At 37.1% G+C, this 20860-nt stretch overlaps 5 protein-coding genes across 5 annotated transcripts; 3 read left to right on the top strand and 2 right to left on the bottom strand.

Annotated features, from left to right (window-relative positions):
• Window positions 1–7274: 7274 nt before the first annotated feature.
• Window positions 7275–8708, top strand: F4817DRAFT_360895 (thiolase-like protein; the record flags this gene model as incomplete). The annotated part of the gene is made up of 5 exons (XM_049306334.1): window positions 7275–7623; window positions 7654–7703; window positions 7821–8418; window positions 8469–8661; window positions 8693–8708. The coding sequence occupies 5 exons, from the start codon at window positions 7275–7277 to the stop codon at window positions 8706–8708; spliced, it is 1206 nt and encodes a 401-aa protein (XP_049155955.1).
• A 229-nt stretch (window positions 8709–8937) lies between these two features.
• Window positions 8938–10559, top strand: F4817DRAFT_318975 (acyl transferase domain-containing protein; the record flags this gene model as incomplete). Its single annotated transcript, XM_049300997.1, has 2 exons — window positions 8938–9695; window positions 9758–10559. 2 exons carry the CDS (start codon window positions 8938–8940, stop codon window positions 10557–10559), a joined length of 1560 nt encoding a protein of 519 aa, XP_049155956.1.
• Window positions 10560–11524: 965 nt separating this feature from the next.
• F4817DRAFT_223745 (AAA-domain-containing protein) lies at window positions 11525–14486 on the bottom strand. The gene is made up of 4 exons (XM_049298846.1): window positions 14455–14486; window positions 12842–14383; window positions 12036–12710; window positions 11525–11981 (listed from the first exon to the last, which is right to left on the bottom strand). The coding sequence occupies exons 2-4, from the start codon at window positions 14315–14317 to the stop codon at window positions 11646–11648; spliced, it is 2487 nt and encodes an 828-aa protein (XP_049155957.1). The 5' UTR covers window positions 14318–14383; window positions 14455–14486; the 3' UTR covers window positions 11525–11645.
• A 332-nt stretch (window positions 14487–14818) lies between these two features.
• F4817DRAFT_347207 (uncharacterized protein) lies at window positions 14819–17716 on the bottom strand. Its single transcript, XM_049304508.1, has 5 exons — window positions 16984–17716; window positions 16503–16928; window positions 16332–16450; window positions 15609–16277; window positions 14819–15536 (listed from the first exon to the last, which is right to left on the bottom strand). The coding sequence occupies exons 1-5, from the start codon at window positions 17430–17432 to the stop codon at window positions 15184–15186; spliced, it is 2016 nt and encodes a 671-aa protein (XP_049155958.1). The 5' UTR covers window positions 17433–17716; the 3' UTR covers window positions 14819–15183.
• A 99-nt stretch (window positions 17717–17815) lies between these two features.
• On the top strand, window positions 17816–20599 carry F4817DRAFT_223838 (MFS general substrate transporter). Its single transcript, XM_049298847.1, has 4 exons — window positions 17816–18260; window positions 18325–18747; window positions 18807–19371; window positions 19529–20599. Exons 1-4 carry the CDS (start codon window positions 18198–18200, stop codon window positions 20488–20490), a joined length of 2013 nt encoding a protein of 670 aa, XP_049155959.1. The 5' UTR covers window positions 17816–18197; the 3' UTR covers window positions 20491–20599.
• The last annotated feature ends 261 nt before the right edge of the window (window positions 20600–20860 follow it).

A 20860-nucleotide genomic window follows, 5' to 3' on the forward strand; every position in this document is an offset into this window, starting at 1 on the left:
TTAATAAGGTAATAATATCTTTTATTTTTAAAAAATATAAAAAGTTTACAAATATTTTTAACATATAAAAAACATTTATTTTTTTAAAATATTAAAATTAAAATTATTTTATTAATTTTAAAAAAAGTAAAAAGCCTTTATTTAATTTAATTTATTTTTTAACGGAAACAAAGTTAAAAATCTTTAAAGAATATATTAATAATATTTTATAAAAAAGATAAATTTAACTTTTTAAAAATTTAACAAAAGCCCCGGTATTATTCGTTCCGAAATTAAAAGGAAAATTGCAGTTATACGTTAATTATTACGGTTTAAATAAAATTACAAAAAAAAACCGTATTGTTTTCCTTTTAATTAATAAGATTTTAAATAAGTTTTTAAAAATGAAATATTTTATAAAATTAAATTTAAAAAACATATATTACCGATTATATATTAAAATAAAAAATAAGTAAAAAATAATATTTTATATTAAATATAAATATTTTAAATATTTAATAATATTGTTTAAATTATTAAACGTTTTAATTTTGTTTTAAAATTATATTAATAAAACCTTTTATAAATTTAATTAATATATTATGTATTATATATTTAAATAATATCTTAATTTATTTAAAAAATAAAAAATAATATATTTAAAATGTTTATAACATTTTTAAAAGATTATATAAATGGAAATTTTATATAAACCCAAAAAAATATAAATTTTATATTAATAAAATAATATTTTTAAATTTTATAATAATTATAAATAAAATGAAAATAAATAAAAATAAAGTTTTAACAATTTTAAAATAATTAATATTTTATAATATTTATAATATATAAATATTTTTAAATTTTATAAAGTTTTATAAACAATTTATTTATAATTATTTAAAAATAATAATTTTATTAATAAATATTTTAAAAAAAAAATATTATTTTATTTTAATTTAAAAGGTAAAATATTAAAAACTTTTATAAAATTAAAGTTAATATTTATAAAAGTTTTTATTTTAACCTATTTTAATATAAAATTATAAACTTAATTAAAAACTAACACTTTATAATAAATTATTAACGTAATTTTCTTATAATTATATAAAAATATATAATATTTAATAACGTTTTTATTAAAAAAATTATAAAATATTAAAATATATTATGTAATTTTAAATGTAAAAATGTTAATAATAATAAACGTTTTTAAAAAATAATAATATTATTTAATTTATTTATTAAAAATAATAAAAATTATTATAAATTATTTAAACTTAAAGTTAAATAATAAATAAATATGATAAATAAAAAAATTAATTAATTTTAATTTTAAAATTATTTATAAGTTAAATATTTTTAATTTAATAAATAAAACGTTATAAAAATTTAACTATATAAATATTATAAAAAAAATTAAAATTAAAAAAAATATATTATTAAAATTTTAAATAAAATTTAAAAATAATTAAAAAATATTTAATATAATAATAAGTAATTTTATAATAATTAAATAAAAAATAGTTATAAAAATGTATATTTTATTATTAAATATATATAAAATAAAATAAAAAATATTATTAAAATTTTTAATAAAATTTAAAAATAATTAAAATGTTTTAAGTTTTTATAATAATAATAATTTTAAAATTATAATTATAAAAAAAATGCTTAAGTATAATTTTGCGTTAATAGCTTTAAAAAATAACGAAAATTTAAATATACTTTTATTAAATAAAATTTATAAAAAATAAAAAAATAATAATTTTATGATTTTAAATAAATAAAAAAACTAATAAAATAACTAAAATTTATTAATGTTAATATAATTTTTAAAAAATAATTTATTTAAATTTAAAAATAAAATTTATATATTTTTAATATTATATAATAAAATATTTTAAAATTATTATAATACTTTAATATTAAAATATTAAAAAATAATAAAAATAATTTAATAATTATTAAAATATTATTATTAAAATAATTTATAAAAAAATGTTAAATATTATGTTAATACGTATATAATTTGTTAAAAAATAAAAATAAAAAAATATTTATTTTATAAAAAGTTAAAATTTTTTCCAATATTAAATAAATTAAATAAAAAAATATTATTAAACTTTATTACTAAATTACTAGTTTTATTAATATATAATAATAAAAATTATAATAATATTTTAATTATAATAAATAAATTTTCGAAATATACTTTATATATTTTAATAATAAAAAAATTTATAACGTTTAAATTAATTAATATATTTTTTAAATATATATTTTTATAAATAAGTTTATTTAAAAATATTATATTAAATAAAAAGTCTTTATTTATAAATAAATTTTAATTAATTTTATATTATTATTTTATAATAAAATACCAATTAAACATAATATTTTATTTGCAAATAAATAAGTAAATAAAACGTTAAAATTAAAACTTAAAATATTATTTATAAACTTTTTATAATTTTAAATAAAATAATTAAATAAAAAAATTAATTTTAATAAAATAAATATATAATATATTAATTTATTTAATTTATAAATAAATATTAGTTTATTTATATAATAAATATAATTTTTAAAATTTTATAAATCTTATAATATTACACTTTAAATATAACGCAATTAAAAAAATAAAAACAATAAATAAAATTTAATAAATTAAAAAAATAACTATAATTTTATTTTAAACTTTTAATAAAATTTACGTAAAATAATATAATAAAAATAAAAAAAAATATATATTTATAAAAAAATAATTAATATTAATTTTTATAAAAAATATAAATTAAAAAAAATTTAATAAAAAACTTGTAAATAAATATTTAAAGTCTTTTAAAATTAAAAAAATTATTAAATATTATAAAATAATATATAAATTAAAATTACCATTACGTTATAAAATATAAAACATATTTAATGTTAATAATTTAAAACTATATAATAAAAAATTTAATAAAAAGTTTATAAAATAATAAATAATATTTATTAATAATAATAAATTTATAATTAAAATAATATTAAAATATAAAAAAAATAGCAAAAATAAATAATATTTAATTTATTAAAAAAAATATACCAATAATAATAATTTGTAAAAAAAGGCATATAATATCTTAAAAAAATTAAAAATTAATTATAAGTAAAAATTATATAATAAACGTGTAATAATAACTTTATAATAATATAATTAATTTATTATTAATATATTTTTATTAAAAATAATATTATTTATAATATTTTTAATAAAAATAATAATAATTAAAGTATTTATATTAATAATATTATTATTATTAAAAAGATTTATAAAAAAACTAAAAAATTAATTAAAAAAACAATTTACGATATAAATTATAAAATAATAAATAAAACCTTTAATAAATTTTTTAATATAATAATTTTAAATTTAAAATTAAGTATAATAACGTAAAAAAATAATCGGAATAATAAAAAAAACCTTTAAAACCTTTATTATAATAAGTGTTTAAAAAAAATCTTTAACGTTAAATTTAAATTTAAACTTTTTAACGTTAAAATTAAACCTTTAAAAAATAAAATTAATAAAAACTTTAAAAGTAAAAAAAAAAAAAAATTTATAATATATTAAAATTATATATAATATATTATATTATTATAAATTTCTTAAAAAATAATAATTATATTAATAATTTATTAATAAAAGTTTTTATAAACAGTTAATAATTAATTTTTACGGTTTTTGGTTTTTTCGCGTTAATATTTTATAACATACTTTTTGTTTATACTTTAATAATTTTTAACTTATTAAAAAAATTTTACCATTTTTTTTTACGTAATAATAATTTTGTTTTAATAGGAAAAATTAATAAAAAACTATAAAAAATAAAAGATAATATATAAAATAAAAATTAAAATATTATTTAAAAATATAACGTAAACGTTTAATAACATAAATACCGTTGTAAATTAATTAATAACCTTTACATATATTAAAACAACGTTAACATTTTTAAAACATATTTATATTATAAATTAATATAATTAAAAAGGCTTTAATAGTTATAAAAAAAACAATTTATTATTAATTTTAATATATAAAATAATAAAAAATTAATTAAATTTAAAACGTTATCATATAAAAATATAATAACATTACTGGTATATTATATAATAAACTTTAATAAAAAGCAAATTAAACATAATTAAAAATACTAATATATTAAAAAAAAATAAAAAATTAAAAAAAAAATAAAAAGGTAAAAAAAACGGAAAAAAAAAAAAAAAAAAACAATAACATTTATATACATTATCGCCACTTTTATCATTTACACATAAAACAAAAAAATTATATAACAACGATAAAATTTATAAAAAATTTATAAAAACCGTAAAAAACAATATTAAAAAATACCATAAAAACGTATATATATCGTAATAACTTTTTAATTAATCATTACTTTTAAAAATAAAAATATTATAAAAAAAAATAATTTTATTAAAATATAAATAAAATTAATATAAATTAAATATAAATTTATATAAAATAAATATATAAAAAAACACTCCGCGTTTTTATAAAAAAATAAAAAGTTAAACGTTAATAAATTTTTATTATTATACAATTATTATACAATAACTTCGCTATTATTTTTAATATTTACTTTACATATAATATACATTAAAGGTTTTTTTTAACACATTATTTATGGAGCACTTTCTTTTTCCCGGAGGCTTATCACATGACCGAATAGATCAGGAATTGTCCATGTATACCAAGTATTGCACAGCTTTATGTTTCTTGTCGCAAGATATACAACATAAGTGTCTACCCGCATATACTTACAACCCCCACTGACTTTAAGAGCTTATCCGTTCCGGGTATTACTTAAACGGTGAAATATTAAAGACCCTTTTGGGAATACCATACCTGATTAAAACGGTGAATTATAAGCTTTATACAATTTTATTAACCCATAAGATACTTAACACCGGTTAAGTATTATTTTTTTTCATGTTTATGTTAAATATTATTTTGTTAACTTTAATGTAAATAATTATACATCCTTTTTTTATACAATGTGTTTATATAAATACTTGTAAATATTAATTTAATTATAATTTAATAATTTACTTTTTAATCGCTTTAACTTTTTAAAATACTTTTAAAATTTACCGAAACGGTTTTTAATATCATTTCCGTATTTTTTTTCCAATATGTTTTTTACTAACGTTTAAATAACGAGTTATAATATTTTAACAAACATTAATTTATTTATTATATTAAAAAAAGTTATAATAAACCTACCGTTTTTTTAATATTATTAATTAAGTTTTTTAATACTTTTTACCCGTTTTTATTAAACTTGACATTATATAAAAACCCGGAAATGTTACTGGTGTTTATGTGATAAATTTCTCGGCTAATATATTTATCGTAATTAGTCGAACGAATAAATTGAAGTGGAAAAGTAATAACACAATTATCGAATGTTCCCGTAAAACCGTATCCGCGAGTTATTAACACTAGCACAGTCGGGATAAAATCTGAAATGTCATTTTGTACTTTACTCGCACCATTAAAAAAACCCATTCCCGGCCTTAAATCAAATACACCTTTAATGTCCCGAAATACAGTTTTCTTTATAATGTTTCATTAAAAATTTAAGTTTTAACTAAGTATGGGAATTTCCGTGTATTAAGGCTTAATTTAAAAATGTAAAAAAGTAAATAATATATTGTTTTAAATATTTACAATTTACAATAATAACAATAAAATAAATTCGCGTGATAAACATTTTAATAATATTTTATTAATTTAAATACATGATATAACAAAAAAACTTATTTTTATAATTATTTAATACAATAATTTAATTTTTTATTATAACTTTATTACAAAGTTTTTCAATAACTCGTCAGTAATGATGTTTAATACCTACAAAGACGTATTGGCGTCACAAGTACTGAAAAAGGCTTCGGTTATTATAATGCAATATGATAGAACCACCGTTGAAAGGTTCGACGTGTAACCAGAGCACGAAAATCTTGTCCCCTGAACGACATGCACTATGCTGTGCATGTAAGCGCCCGGTGTTCCCTCTTGATATGAATCATTCCCGAAGTGAATATCGCCATGCCGACCGATTAGTTTCCCCTTGCTCTAATATCGGTAATCCCCAAATAGCTTTTCGCGTCTAGGGATCGTACCACCGCCATTCTTGATAAGATCGGCTTATAGCAGTTACATATCTGCGGCTAGGTTATACAGGTTCATACCACAAAGCGGGACGTCCACGGGTAGAATAGTTACTCAACATTTAAGTATCAATGTACAATGACATTCATTATCTCGTCCGTACACGGAATTGGACTTGACATCGTATGCGAACCTTCAATCGCGGAGCCGGTGCTTCATTGTGGATGACAGCGGCGATGACATCAACGTTGATACAGTCACTACCTAGGTACACCCTAATCTATTGCCGCAGGAGTTATACGGGATAGTTCCAGTTCCGGAACTAGATATGCGGGATCAAGGTTATGGTGACTTACTACCTATACCCCGTGTTTGATAGATATATCGGTATATCGAGAGATAATCCTTTGCAATTTACTAGGCAAGGAGTTAGGTAGTCAAAAACTATTCTCTATGCGTAATCACGCGAACATATAGCTTTGTGTAAATTATATATAATAGAAGACCTGATAGATCATGATGTGCTTCTTTACTCTACCTTTTGATTGGAATCGATCACTTGTAGGCTAATCTTTGTGCTACAGCCATTTCCGTGTAAGTCCCACGGATATGAAGTAGACGTTTTCAAGTCATCTCATCAGATGGATTCTTAAGATACTAATGATAGACTAAACTGATGCGATCTCGGTTTGAGCTTATTGTGTAGCCTGCTGTATCATCCGCTGGCACCCACGGTTGCAGCTCAATTTAGATTTGTCGGTAGGATCGTCAATCGGGAGCCTACGACAGCGGGACTCGGCTCTAGTTTAACGCATCAAACCGCGTGTTACTCGGGTTGGTTAGGTACTCATAGTAGCTACCTAATGTGTGATAGATAGAGATAAGAGCTATAGTCGAGTGTATAGGTAGTTAAGTATCGAAACCCCGCTCAGAAATCGAGAAAATAGAATCCAGAGAAAGTCACCCGTCCGGGTCTACTTCCCCAGTAAGATGATACTCTGTTTAAGTGACCATTAAGTTCCCAACTGACTGTACTTAAAAGGCATCGGACTCATCCCACGCCAATTACCATGACCCAACCGATAATGGAGCACCAATTGCGATCTGCGGCATGGCTCTTCGCCTTCCAGGAGGTATTTCCACGCCCAATCAGTTCTGGGACTTCCTAGTCAAGAAACAGGATGCACGGGGTCTTGTCCCTAAGTCGGGATACAATTCTTCCAGTTTTTACTCCAAGTCTCGCAAGCCCGGCCACGTCGCCACTCAATATGGATACTTTCTTGATGAATCTGTAGATATCGGTGCCCTCGATACGAGCTTCTTCAGAATGCCTAAGATCGAGGTAGAACGGGCAGACCCGCAACAGCGACTTCTATTGGAACTTACAAGGGAGTGCCTCGAAAGCGCCGGAGAAATCAACTACCGCGGCAAGACTATTGGAACCTTTGTTGGATCGTTCGGTGAGGACTAGCTGGAATTATTCGTTAAAGATCCCCAGCTATATGGTACCTATAAGATTACTGGTTATGGCTGTCACGAGGTGGAACGAAACAGTATGGAAACAACTTCGTTGTTCCGCAAGGAACTCTAAACTACCTATGAAGATCTATCGTCTATACATACTGAACAGTTCCTTTGTTCTAGATGTCTCATCTAGAATCCTGACAATGGCGACTTTGTGCTTTCCAACAGAATCTCATACGAATATGACTTCAAAGGACCTAGTATGGTCATCCGCGCCGGTTGCTCTTCAGCTTTGATCGGCCTTCATGAGGCGTGTATGTCGATTCGACACGGCGAATGTAACTCCGCAATCGTAGCTGGTACCAATCTAATCATGGCTCCGGGACTTACTGTCTGTATGTCCGAGCAAGGAGTTCTATCTCCGAATGGTTCGAGCAGAACATTTGATGCCGATGCCGATGGATATGCACGCGGAGAAGCTGTCAACATGGTCTACATCAAGAGGCTTGACCATGCGATCCGTGACGGCAACCCTATTCGTGTCGTGATTAGAGGCACGTCCAACAACGCCGACGGTAAGACACTCGGTCTCAGCGTTACATGCTCCCAATGCCACGAAGCGATGATTCGCAGAGCATACCACGTGGCTGGGATCTCAGACATCGCAAAGACCGCCTACGTTGAGTGTCATGGTACCGGAACCGCAGCTGGGGACCCAATCGACGTCGCCGCCGTGGCTAATGTTTTCGGCGATACTGGGGTATACATCGGCTCCGTGAAGCCAAACGTTGGTATTCAGAAGGAGCATCTGGAATCACGTCGCTTATCAAGGCAATTTTAGCACTGGAGAACCGGACTATCCCTCCTAACATCAAGTTCAACAAGCCCAACCCCCAAATTCTATTGGAGGAGAAGAAGCTCAGAGTTCCTGTTGAACCTAACCCTTGGCCAGAAAATAGATACGAACGTGCTTCGGTCAATTCCTTTCGCATCGGTGGTGCCAACGCTCATGTTGTCATTGAATCGGCGAGAATGTATTTCGGGAATACTCAAACATTGAACCAGAGATTGTCACCTATAGAGACTCAATTGCTGTTGTTTTCCGCTAACACTTCGGACTCGTTAAGACGGTAGGTTATCTAAAATTAGAAATATATCGAAGAGTTTCCCGAGGCAGCAAACGATGTGGCTTATACTCTTGGTGTGAGGCGTGCACACTTACCGCACCGAACATTTTCGGTTGTAGACGAAGGCATCGTAGGCAGTACGGCGCCTTTTAGCAAGGCAGCCAATCACCACCTAATCTCATTATGGTCTTTACCGGCCAGAGCGCACAGTGGCCGCAGATGGGCCTCGAACTTCTTCAATCAAGCGCCACTTTCAAGAAGTCGATCCACTACATGGAGAAAATCCTTAAAAGCCTCCCTGATCCCCCTACTTGGTCTCTAGTTGATGAATTGACTAAGCCAGCTGAGACAAGTAAGCTGGACAAATCTTATCTATCCCAACCCCTATTTACTGCGATACAGATTGCCCTAGTCGACGCGTTGTCTGAGCTCGACATCAAACCTTTTGGGGTGGTTGGCCACTCGTCCGGCGAGATAGCAGCCGCGTATGCTGCTAAGAAGATTACTGCCGAAGAAGCCATCATTCTCGCGTACGACCGTGGTGTCGTATCCGGCAAGGTGAAAAGACCAGGAGCCATGGCTGCCGTTGGCCTAGGTCGGGAAGAAACGACACCGTTCCTAGTGCCAGGCGTCATTATCGCTTGCGAGAACTCGCCTTTAAGCGTCACCATATCTGGCGATAAAGAAGCAGTAAATGACGTTTTGCAGGCGATACATTCAGAGAAGCCTAATATGTTCGCTCGCGCTCTAAAGGTCAAAAAGGCGTATCACTCTCATCATATGAGGGAGGTTGGCGAGACGTACAATAGCCTAGTCTCTCTCCATGTTGGGAGCAAATCGAAATACGCAGGTTCTAAGAACATCGAGTACAAACCCGTCTTTTTCTCCTTGATACCGATGCCACAGATTCTAGATATTGGCAATCAAATCTTGAGTCTCCGGTACTTTTCAACACCGGAGTTGCCAATCTAGTCAGTTATCATAATGCTAATAGTAAGGCGAGCCTCGTGTTCTTGGAAATCGGGCCTCATTCGGCATTGGGTGGACCACTCCGTCAAATTCTTGCAAAGTCGTTTGCCAGTTATCCGTACATGTCATGTCTCGTCCGTGGTAAAAATGGGAGCGAGACGTTCCTTTCGGCTGTCGGCCAGCTTTGGATCCATAATCTACAGATTAATCTCAACCGCCTAACTAATCCGGACGGCACCGCTCGCGTTGTCCCGGATTTGCCCGCCTATCCTTGGCAACATAATGACTCCTTTATGCTGGAGAATCGTATCGCTAAGGAATGGCGGTTCCGCAAGTTCCCCAAGCATGAACTATTAGGCATTCGTGTTACCGAAAGCACAGACGGCGAGCCTGTGTTCCGGAATGTCCTGTCGCTTGCTCATATTCCGTGGATACAAGACCACAATATCAAAGGGGATGTCATCTTCCCATGCGCAGGACACGTAGGTATGGTAGGTGAAGCAGCTCGTCAATTATGCGAGGGTCTGTATACAGGTTTTGCTTTACGCCAAGTCGTCATCGATACGGCCATGGTCTTAACGGAGTCCAAATCAACCGAGATCATCACTACTGTACGTCGAGCACCGCTTACAGATGCTCTGGACAGCGCGTGGTGGGATTTTATCGTCAGTTCGTACGATGGGACATCGTGGACGAAACATTGCTCGGGCCAAGTCTCCGCCCTAACCAGCCCACCATTAAGCGATAGAGCAGAAGACGCGTCTAAACTTCCTCGTCTGGTCGCGAAGTGGTATCAAGCCCTTAGAAATGTCGGGGCAAACTACCGGGGGGGTTAAGGCTTGTCTGATTTATCATGCTCAACGACGCAGCACCTCTCTAAGGGGAGGGCGATACCAGCGAGTTCCACGAGTCAGATAATAGCTTGACCTGACTTGGGCCTGGCCTGACTTGGCCTGGGTAGATCCTTTTTTAGGGATATCTATCCGAGTTGAGCGCAATTTTTTTTTATTTGGTATTTTATATGAATATTTTTAAGGCAATATTATTGGCTATTAGTAAAGGTTTGGGGTGAAATATATTAGGTGGCTGATGTGGCTAAGTGTGGCTTTATAAGGGTATATAAGCCAAGTCAACGATACGGCCGGGTAAGCTTTCAAATCTAATATATCTGACTTGACTCGTATCGAGCCAGGTATATACGATTATCTGACCTGACCTGACTCGTGGAACTCGCTGGGCGATACACATGGTTGATGCTGATAATAGCATCTATTGCATACACCCTACCAAGGTTGATTTCTTCCTCCAACTATTCAGTGTCGCTGCAACCAACGGCCTGACACACAAGCTGGATAAGATGAACGTTCCAACATTTATAGAATATATGGAGACCTATAAATGCGACTCGGAAATTGATATTGCTATCAGAGCAACTCAGACTCGGCGTGGTATCCTGTGCGGCGGGGGCGAGGGATTCGGCGCGTCTGAGAACGAGGATGATGGTGCGGTAAAAAAGTACACGCACGAAGAAGTGATTCTGACGAAGATGCCATGATCGTCTGACTTTTAGGAAGGTTATTATGTGATACTGGACCGTGTGTACTTTGTACGACTTTTGACATGGTGCATTACACAAGAATGTGCAAGAACTGTATGTCCTACTCCGGGTGTAACATGAGGCATCGGCTCGGACCGCGCGGATAGATCCGTTAGGCACATCGTATGCTGTGGCAATCCATTCTAAGGCTAGCACAAGCCTTGCACTGATATGTACTAATGTATAACTTCTCGAGGGTCAACACCCCCTTTTAAGCATTGTAACATCAATATCATTGTCGGTCGTCTCTATTCTAGGTCCTCTATAGGTATTCTCGCGTTATATAGCAATTCATTGAACCTAGCACTCTGTAGAGACACTGCCCTTAATACCCTTGCGGGTTCCGCGCTGCCATAATAGCGCTAATGTCCTCCGCTAAGCTCGTAGGCAGCGGATCCCTTACCGAGGCCGTCTCCAGCGCCGAGAATACTGCCTTGACACCTACGCCAACATCTTGGCTCCCTGTTAGAGTCTGTAGTTCGTTCAGAGCTTCGTTTATTTCCGCTGGCCCATCAAACTTGCCCGAGGCGGCCAGGAGAGCCTGAAGCTCACGATGGTCCTTAACAGCCGGCACGGCAATCTCTCTATCCCACGCGAATACGCCATGCTGATCTAACATGGATCGCTGGCTCGTCGTGGCTATAATGAGGAGTCTGCGGTTCTGCGCAAGCTGTAAGTATACTAGAAAGATCAATCATATTTAGGAACGACATACCTTAGGCGGTCGGGTTTCTAGTACAGCACCTAGATACTGCACCACGGCATTAGAGAACCTCGGTCCAATAGGGTTCCAGTCGATGATTTTCTCGACGCTGTCTAGAATGACGATAGAAAGAGTCGATTTATACGCATCGGAAAAGGCGCGACGCAGATATTCGAGTTTAGCTCCTTCATTTGTCCCAACATCAATCGGTCTGATGAGTTTGACAAATGGGAATTCCGACTTTAGTCCAATCTCTGCGGCCAGGGCTGTCTTTCCGGCACCATGAGGACCGTGGACCAAGACTGAGAACAGAGGAGACTTCTCGGAAGTCCGAACCGCTTGGACAAAGCTGAGGCCTGTGGAAAGGATGGATTGGATGTGCGGACTATAGTCAATGACCCCGTACGGGGCAGCACCACTGAGTTCTTCCTCGGAAATTCCAAAGGCTGGCTTGACATCTTCCAATGCTCTCATGAAATCAGCCCGTGTCAACATCACATCCTGGGGATTACCCTGGACACCGGTGACGTCTCCGAGTTTCGTATGCCTAGTAAATGCATAGGACAAAGCAGCTTTTACTAGACCGGAAATCTCTGCACCCGAATAATTCTTGGTTAGGTGAGCGAGCTCATCTAAGCTAACATCATCGGCCAGTTTGTTGATAGCCCTGATCTTGGCAGTGTGGATCTATAGCGAGTTAGTAACTATCCTCTCAAGACGTAATTGGGGGTGTCCCGAAAGGATTAGTCTTCGGAGAGCTGGCTGGTGCTACTTCCTCCAAGGTAAATTGAGAGATATTAATTTCAGTTGTGACTTACGTTAAGGATTTGTATCCGGCCATGTTCATCTGGTAATGAAATCTCCACGTGCACCTCAAGACGTCCTGGTCGCAATAGCGCGTCGTCAATCATATCCTTCCGGTTGGTCATACCAATAAGCAAAATGTTATTGAGTTGATCAACACCGTCAAGCTTAGAAAGAAGCTGGTTGACTACGCTGTCACCAACGCCAGTCCCTCCAGACGTGCTACCTCTCTGCTTGCAAACAGCGTCAAGTTCGTCGAAGATAATAATATGTAAACCGCTCTCCTCTCCTTTCTCCTTGTATTCCTTCTCTGCATCCGCGAACATCTTTCGCACGTTTTCCTCGGATTGACCCACGAATTTATTAAGGATTTCCGGACCGTTGATGATTTTAGGTTCGCGGGCATTTAGCATCTTGCCGATCTGTCTTGCGATCAACGTTTTACCCGTTCCCGGCGGGCCATAGAGCAGAACACCCTTCACGTGAGAGATGCCCATCTGCTCGACTAAACCCGGAGGAAAAACTCGAGAAGCAAAAGCACGTCTAAAAATCGTGCTGAACTCTTCGTCTAGACCTCCGATACCCATATCGGCAAACTTGAAATCCGGCCTTAGGATAGCATTTGTGGCAGGTCGTCTTGTCGAGCCTTTGAGCTTGATAGGATTTTTAGCATCTTTGAAAAAATTGATCTCGGTTTGACCCTGGCCAGCCACCAGCAGACCCCTGGTATCGGGCCTCGAAGACGAATCCGAAGCCTGACCCTTCTCGTTTCCAAGTAGGTCGAGAAGCTGAACCGTTTTAACCACAAACATCAGCGGTATTCCCTTGTAGTCCATCAATAATCGTTGGCCAGGGGCAAAGATTTGGCCTTGAAACATTTTGACGAAGTAGTCGGCAAGCTCATCCTGGTCATATGGGACATCTGTTATCTTCCTCTGGGACGCAAATCCAACCTCAACGTCCATAGCCGACAGAGGAACCTTATGGTCATATCTTTCAGCAATAATTGTGTCGGTCATGCTAATACCGCACCACGTCCGTTGGGGGTCGGACAAGCTTATGCATCCCGGTGGGATATACTCGGTCGGACGAGCGGTCACAACGAAGTTTCCGTTCAGTAGGATATGCACGTCTTTACCGTATTGGTCGGGAGGGAAATCTTGAGGCGAGACGGCAACAAGGTTGCCAAATATATATTGCTGAGATAGATCGCCCTTATCTAATTTTGCTAATCTAAGCTGGACGGGTCGACCCTGAGGAGCGTTGGGCCGTGTATTCCTCTGTTGGGGTGTCATATTGTTTCCACCGTAGCCTGGCGACGGGGCTCCGTAAGCACCTCTTGGATCATATTCGGGAGGGCCATTATAATCTCTCGGCGGTCGGTTCTGGGGAACTTGATTGTAACTACCTTGCTCAGGACCCGGTCGTCCAGGCAGACCTCCACCGCCGCCACGAGGCCCTCTACCGAAGAGGTTGTTTCGCAAATCCATGATTCCGGTATCGTGGTTAAGAGAACGAATGTGTTGGAGGTTGTGCGCTGTTACTAAGTTAGGTACCTAGATGGTTACCGGTTAGCAAAAAGAAACCAATGCCAAACTACATGATGTTAGCAGAGGAGCGCACCTACAGACAAGTCTTCAAGATGTAATGGACGATTAATAGGATTCCAGACCCTATGGCATTTTCTTTGTTATGGATTCAAAAGTTGTGGACTCAACCTTGTAGACTGAAAAGTCAAAAAGCCAGGTTGCGGTTTGTTAGAGATGAGGCTTAGCCATGAAATGTGAGCTGACGTCGGTTACGTCGCAGCTTGAGCTGACAGGTTGATGATGCTTTGAAACTAACGATGGCGCACTAGCCTTGATGTGGCTTAGGTGCTGGCGGGGTAAGGTTTTAGCTATTGATTGGCTAGTTACCTGTTACCAAAAGAGTTTTAGGTTTAGAAATTACCCGTGACCGTCACATCGCGATAAGACATCTACATACCTACAATTAGACAATACACCTTACACCTTTGAGAGGAAGTCTGTAAAACTCGGAGGAAAGACTCCGTTCCATCTACAGAAATATCTATCACTTGGCTTAATGCATGATTTACATTCTATCTCTTCACCTCAAAAATTAGCCCCCTCCCCCCAAAACACCTAACCATCATGTGCATCGTTTACAACGGCATGTTAATGTCAATATCGCTTATACCACTCCCCAATACCCTATATCCAGATACCATGTACATTACCTCCATTACCAGTACCATCCATGTCTAAGGAACCCTATCTAACATCCAGAATATGGTATTTCTCATAGCAAAAATGATATACCCAATTTTTATCCTGGTTCATGAGCATCGTCCTCCTTATCCGTAATATTCATCCGCCTCTTGAATTTTCTCGTAATCGGTTGCTCGTGATGGTGCGAATAGGGAAAGGGTATTGAACCGAACCTCCCCCGGGGAATATGGCGTTGTCAAACTCGGAGGAGGCATCTGAAACCCCGAGTCTCCCATCATCTCGTAGACTCCGGAGTCTACTGGTAGTTCGTATTTACCCGAGTCTTCTAGCTCGTGCGGGCCCTGGTTCGGTCCCAAAGTCCAACTAGGGGGTCTCGAGTACGATTGCTGTGAAGAGGAACTCGGCGTACTGTTTCTCCTCGAAGCCTCCAAGGCTGGGCGATGTGCCTCAAGACACGCCTGTACGAAGGATTTCCGAACTAGCGGTGAACTAGTCAGCGTAGAGGATCTGGAGAGGGAGGTAAGGGGAAGAGAAACTAAGAGAAACTTACCCTCTGAGTTTAAGAACTCTATTTCCAGGTATTCTAGATTTCGAACATCATCTGGTGGCTCTATTCCTCGGCCTTCGTATAGGATGAGAGGCGGGGGTTTGGTTGAAGAAGACCGTGACCGTAAAGTTGAATGTGAATCTGAAGCATTCGTCTGCGTCGAACTCCCAGACGATCTCTTCATTCCAAACGTGAAAGATAACCTTCGCGACTCGACAGGTTCGGGCTCATCCACCAAGTCATCACCCTTCGAGTATAATCTCAGTATCAGCTTAGACACTCCTCTTAGTTCCGGATTCTTGTTAAACCATCGAATATGAAACTCCATGTGGGCGATCTCATTCGCCGCGAAAGAAAAAGTTGGTCTGTCATCTTGGGGGCTGTGTCGCCAAACTTTCAAATGGAATTTCATGGCAATGTCCTTTCCTTTAGCACTATGTACCTTTAGGGCTCGTATTATCTCCAAGTGGTCGCAACCTCGGACAGCTTGCTGGAAACTCTCCCTGTCAGCCTTGCGGTGAAATCGGTACTCTGGTTTCTCTTGGAGACTCTCGCTTCCATTATCTATCGTCACGATTTTGAACTGATGCCTGACGTTTATTGGGAGAAATCGCACTTTGTAGGCCCCTGAGTCCCCAGGTATCGTGTATGGAATAACACGTGTATCAGGAACTATGCTAAGTCAGTACTATGGTTTCTGGGATATTTACGGTTTCATCGTCTAACCGAAATGTTGAATTGTAAATAGGGAGCTAGTATTGGACCATTCTATCACTCTATTTCCACCAATGTCAAGGACTCTATAGTCGCTAGTACTCAGTTGGTATGACTGGGAGCCGATACGTCTAATATTCTAGTGTCAGCGAATCGAAAAACGACAAGCATAAGGCTACAAACAATAATACCGAATGTCCTAGACGACGGAATTGCGACGTTGGTGAAGTTGATAGTAACACCGGAGATAATGATCCTGTATTGTTCGTAGGCCCGGCGCGCGTGGACGGATTTATTACATTCTCGCGGCCATAGCCTCTAAGATGTGCCAGAACAGGACCGACCTCTGATCCTGATGGGCGCTGTCTACATGACCCTGCGTCGTAGAATGAGTATTCTCCTAGTTGTGGTGATGGAAGCTCGTTTATCGAAGGGAGAGAGGGATTCCGAGAAACTGCTCTAAGCGTAGGGGTTGCTACTTGAGTAGTAGAAAAGCTAATAAATGCTTCTTCGACGGACCTCCCGGATGACTCGGGCTGCAGCGGTGATTCAGCTATCGTATTAGGCGCTCGGTTTAACTGGCTGCTGCTTTGGTGCTTCGCGATAATTCTGTTTTAACGCCCGTTTAGCAGGGCTCCGGGGGTAACCCTAATAGAGAACTTACGATTCTCCAAGCTGCATAACCGCCCTTTCCAGGCCAGTAGTTTTCCATAGTTGAAGTGCTGGATAGTGATCTAGTATTCTTCTGTCAAGATCCTGGATCTTAGAGTTATCTGGGCCAACGACGAGGGCGAGTCGTTGACTAGTTCCACCAAAAGTTCGATCTGCTAATAACGCCGACTCATATTGACGGAGGAAATTGTTGCACTCGGTCAGAGTCTCAACAATAGCGTCAGCTCCGGGGTAGATAAGGCCTGACGAGGCGCTATGTTCATGGACACTATCTATAATTCCATCAACAATGGTGATAAATTCTTTAAGTCGGTCATTGAGACGTCTGAGTTTATCCGGAACTCTATCATTCTTTCCAAAGAATTCACGGGCGATCTTAGAGCCAAGTTCGAAAACGGAAAATGAAAGTTGGACGATCGATAGAATCGCTCCAGGCTCCATTATAGACCCAGGAGAAGGGAACTGCCACGCGAGCGAGCTCTTCCTAGACTAGAGCCCGGTCTCACATAAGGGAACTGAACATAGAGGGTCCTCGCTGGACCCTGTTTCCAATGAGGATTGGACGCGAGCATAGCTACAATTTAGTGAATTGGAGATCGGACAGGGATGTGTTAAGAACGCCCAATAGGAGGTCTTATTTAGGCCACGTTCTTGAAGAGACTATTGTAGGTATTGAAATCGATATACCCGTGTTACCCCTGGGTCTTAACTCTAGTATCTAGAGGTAGCCAGCATGTCTTAGATCCCGTGCCGTTTAGGTATGTCGCGCCGCGTGCTTTGCATGATCGAGGCATCTTTCGTAGCCTGCATCATAACTTGCCATTGGATGAGAGATACGGATATTTTTTAGTCGTAAGAGTGGCACTGCCAGCTCCTAGGTGACAGTCGGTGGCTTAAAGCGTCACCGACATCACTTTCAATTAAATAGATGACACGGCCGCGACGCTCTAGAACCTACTTTCACCTCTTTAGCGAAGTCGCAATGGATTTCTTGGGGCCCATAAGGCACTCTTTTCCTTCTAATCGGGCATTGTTGCTAATGACGGCGGCATCATGCCGTGGCACACCAATGATCAGCTAGGCGTATTCCAAAGCACGAATCCCCGTAGCTCAAGACTTATATAGCTAATAAGATACAGCCCATCACCTTCCGATATGGACCATTGTCTTTTCTAGATTATTAGAGCGGCCTCTAAATCATATACGATGGGCGGGTATTTCTCCAGTCTTCAAGCTGGCACGCGCCAGATTGCCCACGAGATAGATTGTGTATGTAATGGAACCCCCCAAGCCATGACCCAGGCTTTATTTTTAACTCATCGCGGCGATACAGGATCTCGACGATCCCGAAAGAACGGTGCAATCTGTGATTGACTACCCAGGCCTGGATAAGTTTCAGTGGAAAGTGTGGTGGGTTGCTGCGTCGGGATTCTTCACGGCATCTTACAGCCTCTTTGCTGTAAACGTCATCAGCCCGTCCTTAAGTTATGTCTACCCAGGATGTACTACAGGCATGTCAACCAACTCATTGGTCATCAACCTGACTACGTTGACTGGGACGATGGTCGGCATGCTTCTATTCGGATACCTAGCTGATAGATATGGCCGGAAGGCTGTCTATGGCTTAGAGTTAAGTATCGTGGTAATTGCTACAGTGGGGATGACAACAGCATCTTCGGGCCATAGAAATTCGATGAATGTGTATGGTTGGATTGGTTTCTGGCGTACTATATTGGGTATAGGGCTCGGCGCAGAGGTCAGAAACAACCATCAAGTCTAGATTTATTTGCATATGTCATTGCTAACAGTGCATAGTACCCGCTCTCAGCTATAATTGCGTCGGAGTGGTCCTCTACCAGGTCTCGAGGCAAAATGATAGCGGCGGTATTCCTCATGCAATCTCTTGGACAACTAGCTGCTTATGCCTTTGGCTTAGCTATCCTTAAGGGGCTTAGTGACTATCGTGGTTTATCCCCAACTGAAACTAACTACGAGGTCGCATCGCCAGTCATCGACATCGTATGGAGAACGACAATTGGGATTGGGGCGTTCCCAGCTCTTGTCTCGCTCATACTGAGGCGAATAATTCCCGAAACCCCCCAATATTTAGTGACCAAGGGAGAGCTTGTAGGAGCTGTCAAAGCTGTTCGCCATGTTATTCCAATAAACCCGACTCTCCAGCCCGTGGACCAAACCGGGCTTGCGGCCCCTCGACGCTCGATAGACACCCCTATACCCGATTTTGGAAACCGACGGACTAGTTGGTGGACATCAGTGGTAAAATATATCTACGAAGTCAGAGAGCACCTTGCCGAGAAGGGGCGTTGGCGTGCGCTTCTAGGAGTCATGATAACTTGGTATCTCTTGGACTTGGCCTATTGTATGTGCTTTTTAGGATTGTTTATATCCCCCTTATAACTTGTTCAGGGTTCAGAATGTCTGAATGGGATGGTCAAGCAATCGTTATGATAAAGGAATGCCCAATATCGTTAGCATTCCTCATGGAAGCGATTACCTGCTGACATTCATTGGTATAGATGGGCTTGGCCTTGATAATCCTAAAACGATTTCTACGATCTGGCTTTCGAAGCCGCCGCTCCGGTCGAACGTTTCTACATCGCCGGAAGAACTTGTATGCAACAATGCGGCATGGCGAGCAGACCCATCCCAACCAAATATCACGATATATGAAATGCTTCGACAAGACAGCATACGGGATATTATAACCATCTCGAGCGGAGCACTGCCCGGAAGTATTATCATTTTACTTGCTATCGACTACATCCCTAGGACTACATGGATGGGCTGGATGTTTGTCGCACTAGCCGGGCTTTTTGCCATCAATGGTGCAACGTTCTTCGTCACTTTCGAGACGGATAAGCATGCGCTCACGGTGACCTTGTACGTACTTGCACAGGTTATCTTCAACCTCGGACCGAATACTATCACATTCATGCTTCCGGCGGAGCTCTTTGCAACAAAGTACCGAGGCACATTCTACGGTCTTGCAGCAGCTTCGGGGAAGCTTGGTGCAATAACAATCCTCCTGATTACCAACCTTGCCGTCTATGGTGATGAGTTATATAACCGCAAGTTCGCAGCAATGTTACTAGGATTCTGTCCCGCAATGCTCCTGGGCGCTCTTGTTACGTGGGTTTGGATCCCCGAAGTTCAATATCCTCGAGGGTATGATAGTAAACCAGAACGTGACGATAATGCCTCTGATGATGGACTCGACATGGAGAACGACACATTTAGGCAAAAGCTCAAGCTAGCAAACATACCATTGTTAAACATCGCTCAAAACCCAGGAGACGGCCAAATATTAGGCATGAGGCAGAATATTTCGCGATTATTCAGGGCAACGCAGACTCGCGTTATAGATAGAACGAGACGGCGGTTTTCAACGGCTGCGACCAGTCCAAGGGCAGATTCTGCTGGACAAGAGGAAGGTAATGTTGGCGATGGGTTGGGAATAAGGCACGAATACTATGGCTAACAGATGGCCATGAGGAGTTGTTTAGGTGGTTGGTTTAAATACCCGGGGTCTTATTTAATCGCTGTAGTTATGAAGAATGTTTTTGTTTGTTTTAGTTATATAATATAAAATTTATTTTCATTAACGTTACTCGTCTTTACTGGAGGCAGCCCTGCGGGCTGCACAATATGCCCGAGTTTACATAATTGCGCACGTGCCAGATACTGCCCATTGAGTTACTTTCCTATTTGGGCCATGGAAAAAATTCGACACAATAACCCCTCGTAAACTCGGGCAATACTTTACCACGTGATGTTAAAATAATTAAAGTTGTACTTAAAAATCGTTAGTTACATGTACCTATTAATAGATTTCAACCTTTTTTCTTATA

Source organism: Daldinia loculata, assembly GCF_022478755.1.
Source record: "Daldinia loculata strain CBS 113971 unplaced genomic scaffold F4817scaffold_53, whole genome shotgun sequence".
Taxonomy (NCBI): domain Eukaryota; kingdom Fungi; phylum Ascomycota; class Sordariomycetes; order Xylariales; family Hypoxylaceae; genus Daldinia; species Daldinia loculata.

Coding starts and splice junctions, on each gene's coding strand:
- F4817DRAFT_223745 (XM_049298846.1), bottom strand. CDS start 14,317: ATGGATTTGCGAAACAACCTCTTCGGTAGAGGGCCTCGTGGCGGCGGT. Junction 12,711..12,841: donor GCCGGATACAAATCCTTAAC/GTAAGTCACAAC, acceptor AACTCGCTATAG/ATCCACACTGCCAAGATCAG. Junction 11,982..12,035: donor TAGAAACCCGACCGCCTAAG/GTATGTCGTTCC, acceptor CAGCTTGCGCAG/AACCGCAGACTCCTCATTAT.
- F4817DRAFT_347207 (XM_049304508.1), bottom strand. CDS start 17,432: ATGGAGCCTGGAGCGATTCTATCGATCGTCCAACTTTCATTTTCCGTT. Junction 16,278..16,331: donor ATTTACAATTCAACATTTCG/GTTAGACGATGA, acceptor GACTTAGCATAG/TTCCTGATACACGTGTTATT. Junction 15,537..15,608: donor AGAGTTCTTAAACTCAGAGG/GTAAGTTTCTCT, acceptor GTTCACCGCTAG/TTCGGAAATCCTTCGTACAG.
- F4817DRAFT_223838 (XM_049298847.1), top strand. CDS start 18,198: ATGGGCGGGTATTTCTCCAGTCTTCAAGCTGGCACGCGCCAGATTGCC. Junction 18,261..18,324: donor TTGCCCACGAGATAGATTGT/GTATGTAATGGA, acceptor GCGGCGATACAG/GATCTCGACGATCCCGAAAG. Junction 18,748..18,806: donor GTATAGGGCTCGGCGCAGAG/GTCAGAAACAAC, acceptor AACAGTGCATAG/TACCCGCTCTCAGCTATAAT.